A 6484-nucleotide genomic window follows, 5' to 3' on the forward strand; every position below is an offset into this window, starting at 1 on the left:
CCCCCGCCTCGCCCCCCAGCCACGCGCGCGCGACAGAGGACGAAGCCGTCCCATGGTAGATGGGACGCGCAGCCCTGACCTTCCCGCGCCCAAGGCTGGATGCCAGCCACCTCCAGCCCACCCACCCCGGCGGCCCGCTCCACGCTTGCACGCCGCGCTGATCGGCGCGGCTGCCGGCAGCCGCCGCCGGCGTTTCAACGGAGGCGGCTTTTCTCTGGTTTCGGCTCTGTGAGTTGGCAGGCACCATTGCCTCGCGCCTGGGTTGAGACCCCACCCCTGCGCCCGCTTTCGCGGTGACTTCAAATTTGTTGTCAATTTGCCGTCCTTACTAGAGCCAACAGAGACAGAGCAAAGATCCACCCGGCCTGACTCGGCGCCTGCCTGCCTCGGGCTGGGTGCGCGCGCTGCCTCGCGCCCGACGCGCGGCTGTCAGGATCGCCCGCGGCGCCACTGTCGGCTGGTGTTACCGCCGGGCCAAAAGTGTGTAGTATGATCAAGTACCGCTCTGCAGTTTTGTCAATACAAACGACAATGATTCGCGCTGCGGGCCAAATAGTGGCCCGCTTGTATGCCTTGGTACGCCTGGCTACTTGAGCAAATATTGAAGGGGGGTTTTGGAAGGGATTTGGCGCGCCGGTGGCGCGGGCAGGGCATGGGGAGGAACGGGAACGCGCGCAGCCGGCCACGGCTCCAAAGGGGGGGCGTAGGTCGGGGCTGCAATTCGGGAGGGGGCGGGGGCGTGCGGGTGTGCGAAGCGACGCGCACGCGCGCCCGCGAGCCCCGGTCGTAGGAGGGCCGGGCCGCGCGCGCGGTCGATCGCCATGCCACCCGTCGGATAAGGGGCGCAGACGGGCGTTGAGTTGGAACCAGGGGCTCGGACCGACGGTGCACAGGTGCGGGGCCTGGACCAAAGGCGGGCGGCCGGGAAAGGAGGGGCAACAGGCCCGAAATCACCTGCCAGCTCGCCGACACCGTGTGGCTCGTGCCCGAAAGCGAGCGGTCGGTCGGCTCCTGCCCGGGCCGGCGCCCCGCGGCTGGAACAAGCTGGGCAGTGAGGCTGCATCAAGTCGGTTGGGGTTTCTAAGGGAGCTCATACAAGGTAGCGCCTTGGTATCGCACCAGCCGGGCGAGTTCGTGCCTCCAGCGCGCCTGCCCCCTCAGCCCGATGGCGGGCTGGGGGTACTGCTTGCGGGCGGCATCCACACAAGACTCTGTCTCACCCAGCCGTATGCCTGCGGCGCCGACGGCAGAGGTGCGCGCCTGCCGGCACGTGCGCACGCGTGGGCCCATATCGATATTTCGACACAAGAATGGGACTGATGCCATGTCATGGCGCCGAGGCGAGCGTAAGGGGGCGCAGGCGCTGGCACATACTCCGGCCAGGCATGCAACAGACAACAAGGATTGCAAACGTTTTTTTGGTTTTAGGAGGCCCCTAGCCCCGGCTGGCGGCGGCAGCACACCACTGTGAAGGCGAGCGGCGCCGAACGAGCGAGCTCCCCGCTTGCCCCGCACGCATTGGTGCTGAAGGCATCAAACTATAGGACGATCAAGGCAAAGCCGCCCGCGGCTTAGTGGAAAGGCGCGCGGACCAGGCGAGGGGGGGAGGCCCGCTCGAAGGGAGCCGTCAGTACCGGCGGCCTCCGCGCCGTTGGGAGGTGAGGAGCCGGCGCTGACGATGCGGGATGAGGGGCGCGAAAAAACGTTGCATGCTTTGGCAGTCAACTGATGTCAATACTGGATCTCATCAGTGAACAGGGGCTGTGGCCTGGGCCGATAATGGGGCGAGCTGGGCCGCCACCGATGGCTGGAGCCGGAGCGCCCAGGGTTTTGGGTTTGCCTGTCGCGGCTGGGCCGTGCACTGTGCCCGCGTCCGAGGGTGCACATCGGAGGGTGCGCGTCCGAGGGTGCGCGTGCGAGGGTGCGCGTGAGCGCGCCAGCGCACCAACAAAGGTGAGAAACAAGAGGCGGGAGAGAGGCGGGCGCGGTGACAGGGGGGCGCGCCCCTAAGTCCACGAGGCAGTGAAAGCAACCCGGGTTCCCAGAGACGAGGAATCAGGCACGGGCCCACCCCTCCCCTGAAAAAATAAGACGACCCGCGAGCGGCTCGGGCGGGCGTCGCTGCCGCGCCCCAGGAAACCGCGTTCGTTGGTTTTATTGGGGGCAAACGTGCGCCGCGTGTCGCCAAAAGCGCCCCGTGCCATGAGTGGTGCCCCAGCAAGGCGCCAGACAAGGTGCAGTGTCTGCAGTGCGCAGTGTGTGGAGGACTGTGCCAGGGGGTCGCCCCAGGCGGCATGTCGTGTTGATAGCACAGTGTGCAGGATACTAGATAGAGCCCCTCAGTGTGCAGAAATCAGGGGGGTTTCAGGCGTGACGTGGCATGCTTGCAGTGCAAGCCCCCGGACTGTCCCCTGCTCCGGGCTGGGGGGCGCCAGCACGGGGGCGAAATGTGCGGGGGGCGTTCGACGCAGGTTGCTTGAGGATCGGCGCGCCGTGCCGCGGCCGTTGGAGAAGCAGTGAATGGCTCGAATAGGGAACAAGTGTCTGTCAAATAATGCCACCCTACCCTGAAAACATTGCCTCAAAAATATCGCCCTGGCTTCCCACACGTTGACACTGCAGGCCCGCCTGGGCAGCGCGGGTGGGGCGCACGCGGCGCCCGCGCCGCGGGGGTGTGGGGCCGCCCGCCGCGAGGCCAGGGGTGGCCCGCCGCGTGCTCGGCCCCGACATCGCCCTCTGGACCACCGCCGCGCGGCGGTCGTCGCGTGTCGCTGCCCCGCCGATCAGAGCCCAGCGGAGTGCTCCTGCTGCTGCAGGGTCAGCAGCACACCCGGCAGTTCCCCCGAGAGGCTGTGGGTCACCAAGGTGCCGGGAGGAAGCTGCAGGGAGTGGAACCTGCCGTCCCCCATCAACTGGTCGTCGTGGTTGGTCATGACTGTGGCCTCCTGCATCAGAAAGGGGCTGCCCTCGAGGCCCAGATCCGGACTCCACCAATTGGCCTCAAACGTCCCCGACACCAGCGGGGCGCAGGGCACTGGCTGGGGCGGCGGTGGCTGCTGCTGCTGTTGCTGCTGCTGCTGCTGCTGCTGCTGCTGCTGCAGCTGCATGCACTGCAGTTGCTGCTGCAACAGATCAAGTTGCTGCTGCAGCTGCTGGACCTGTTGTTGCTGCTGCTGCTGCTGCTGCTGCTGCTGCTGCTGCTGGAAGTGCTGGGCCTCCTGTGGCTGCAGGGCAATCCACTGCGCACCAAGCGGCCCACCCTGCTGCAGAACGGCAGCCTGCATGGGCTGGTCCCCAGGATGAGCACTCAACACCAGCTGCTGTGGGCATGACTGCGAAAGGACCAGCTGCGGCGGCTGCTGCAACTGCTGTAACTGTTGCAGCTGCTGCTGTTGCTGTTGCTGCTGCTGCAGCAGCGGCGGCGGAGACGGCACCAGCAGAATCTGCTGGCTGGAGTTCTGCAGCTGCAGAGCGTGCGGCGACTGCAGGAGAGATGATGACATCAGCGGCAGCGGCAGCGATGTCACTGCCGTCACCGGCACGAGCCCCCTGCATGCAGGCACGACCTGCGGAGGCGACGGCGACGAAGCGCCGCAGCTGCTGCCGCCGCCGCCGCCGCCGCCGCCGCCGCCGCTGCCGGCGCCAACCCTGGCCCGTGGCGCAGCTGCGGCTAGCCGGCGAGGGGGGGAGGCGTTTGAGGAGGGGCCGGCCGATCCATCGGACGACCCTGCGGCCTCGAAAGATGCGTTTGTCGGGATAAAGCCCAGCGCCTGCTGCTTTGCCGCGTTCTGTTGGAAGTGGGACTCAGGGAAGCGGAGCTCGTCTGCGGTGGTGCGAAGGGAGGGGGGGCGCGAGCACACAAGCGTGGTTTGACCCTCCGCACACAGTTGTGGGTGAGGGGGTGAGCGTGCGTGCACTCGTGCGCGCATGTCCCGCATGCCCTGGAATATACCCGAGGCATCAGCAGGGCAAGCGGGGTGTGTGTTCTGTCTGTGATCGCATACCTGTTGACACGCCCAAGTGCTGCAGTTTGCCGACAGCCGCTCATGCACCGCGAGCTGACAGCAACGCAGCGCTGCTCCCTGCGGTGCTCCCCCCCACCTGCTGCCCCTAGGCTGCCGCCCTCTGCGTTTCTCGACTCACCTGGCCCGTGGGCGAAAAAGCACATCTGCCGCTTGCAAGAAGCCCCGTTGGCGCAGATCTGGGTTCGAAACCTCTGTGAGGGGGTTTTGGCGGCACCGGCAGCGCCAGCCCAGGTCAGCAAAGCCATGGGCGCGCACAATATTTAAGAGACGCCCTCGGGACTGCCGCATGCGAACGCTTCAAGCGTTGAAAAGCTTTGAAAGTTGTCAAAATCAAAAGTTTTGACCCCGTCGGCGGTCGGGGAGCGCGGCAGCGAGCGCCTGCAGCGCGGGCCGGGGTAAGCGAAGGATCAAACGACCAGCCAAACACCCAATCCACCGGCCAATCGACCGTTGCAGGCTTGGAAACCCCCGGCCCCGGTGACCCAAGCACCCGCTTGGTTGATCCCAGCCTAGCAACAAGAGAGCCGTCAAACGAGCAAGCAACCGCCCAACCAACCCCACAGCCCAATCCACGCCTGGCTCTGGATCAGGGTCAGGGGCGCACCTCAGAGTGCAGATAGTACTGAGGGGCAAGTACATGCGGCGTGGACGGACGGCAAGGATGCAGGGGTGGGATTTTTCTTGGTGAGTGGGTTGGTGAGTGGGTGGGTGGGTGGGTGAGTGGGTGGGGGGGATGATGTTGGACATTCATCAGACGGCCTCAGCCCTTTTCTGCCCTGAGGTGCCTGCCCACCGGCGCACTCATCTCGGTGCCCCGGCCTGGCGTGCCAGGCAGCCGGGCGCGCCAGCTCGCCGCTGGGGCGGCGCTTTGCGCCAGCTCGCGCGGCGCTTTTGCGCGAGCCGTGGCAGGGGCCCGGGGGAGGGGGGGGGGCGCAGATCGACCCACCTCTAACAGATTGTGGGAGTACTGGCACAAGTCGCCGTCCGGGCACTCGTCGCCCTGCCGGTTGCAAGATGGGGTGAGCGGTGCAGACGCCGAGGGTGGCTGTTGCGTGAGGCTGCATCGGGTCGGCGGAACTTAGTTCGCAGGATCGTGCTGGGCTGAGTCGATGCCCAACCGCAGCACCTCGCGAGCGGTTGCATGAAGGGGTGCAATGCTGCTGCCACGTGCAAGGGGCCCGGACTTGCAACCTCCTCTGCAGGGTGCGGCGGGACGATAAGCCACTAGCAACCTTGTGACGCGGAACGCCCCTCATGCACGTTTTCGTTCCCGCACCTGCTTCTTGTGGGGGCAGTGTAGGGAGCGGTAGTCGTAGCGCCTGGGGTCCCGCCGCCGCGCGTGCTCGCCTGCCAGATGGGGAAAAGGGGCACAAACAGGCAGGCGACACGGAAAGGGGTGGGGCGGTTGGCTGCGTGAGCCCCGCGCCTGTTGCGCTTTGAGGGACACGGCAGGCCTGTGTGGCAACGAGCAGGCCCAGGTGTGGTCTGGCAGAATTCGGCGTGCCAGGTTGGCAACGGGGCCAGCGCCAGCAGCCGTGCCGGTGCAACGGTTCGCAAGACAGGCTGCCACGCACGGGTAGGCGGATTGCACCTGCCGGCTGTCCCCTGTGAAGGGCTGGGCGGGGATGATGCATGCGCCGACGGCGGCGGGAACTCTGGAATTCTCACCTGGGTGTGCGAAGGGGCACAGGGTCCACGGGTGCGGCCGCCGCTGAGGGCAGCTCTTTATCTGTGGTGAAACGGAGCGCAGCGGCAGGATAATTGCGGGCGGGGTCGGCAAAGAGCAGGCGGAGGGGGTTGCTGCGAGTGGCTGGGACGCGGCTGCATCCCGTTCCTGCGATTTGCCCCGGACACGGGCGGGCGAGTGCGCATGCCAACGATCCGTCAGGGCCACATGGCCCCTGCCGTTCTCACCTTGTACAAGTAAAGGTAGAAGTCATCGGGCTGCCTCATGAGCTTGCCGCCCACGCCGCTCGCCGCGGGCACCTCCGCTGCAGCAGTCACGCCCGTCCCTATCTCGTCGGCCGGCTGGCACATTGGCAGGATATGAGCGCGTGCCGGCGCGCGAGTAACAGGGGAAAATCACAAGAAGATCCTTTGAACCGCGAGGCACACCATGGGCTGGTGCTTGCCGCAAGGGCGGGAATGATCACGAAACGCACAGCCGGATGATGGGATCGGATGACACACCCCTGAAAAAGGCGTGCATAGAGTAACAAGTTCTTGACAACTCTTTCTGATTACGTTTGGCGGAGGAGCTTAAGTACAGCGCGGCGTGGCTCAGCGGCCAAGTCTACGTTCGACAAGCGCTATGTTGATGATATAATGGGACGGTTGCATGAAGTATTGTTTATCATTGGTCCTACAGCAACGGGTATGGCGATTCTCGCGCGGTGGTCCTGTGAAAACCCACCTGCCCGCCAGCAACTCGATTATTCACTGAGAACACCCGCAATCCG

At 65.8% G+C, this 6484-nt stretch overlaps 1 protein-coding gene across 1 annotated transcript; it reads right to left on the bottom strand.

Annotated features, from left to right (window-relative positions):
• Nucleotides 1–2783: 2783 nt before the first annotated feature.
• Nucleotides 2784–6062, bottom strand: MNEG_11290 (Zinc finger CCCH domain-containing protein 2; the record flags this gene model as incomplete). The annotated part of the gene is made up of 7 exons (XM_014040238.1): nt 2784–3823; nt 4144–4216; nt 4630–4647; nt 4972–5025; nt 5302–5372; nt 5694–5754; nt 5940–6062. The coding sequence occupies 7 exons, from the start codon at nt 6060–6062 to the stop codon at nt 2784–2786; spliced, it is 1440 nt and encodes a 479-aa protein (XP_013895692.1).
• Nucleotides 6063–6484: the final 422 nt, after the last annotated feature.

Source organism: Monoraphidium neglectum (genome assembly GCF_000611645.1).
Source record: "Monoraphidium neglectum strain SAG 48.87 unplaced genomic scaffold scaffold02675, whole genome shotgun sequence".
Lineage (NCBI taxonomy): Eukaryota > Viridiplantae > Chlorophyta > Chlorophyceae > Sphaeropleales > Selenastraceae > Monoraphidium > Monoraphidium neglectum.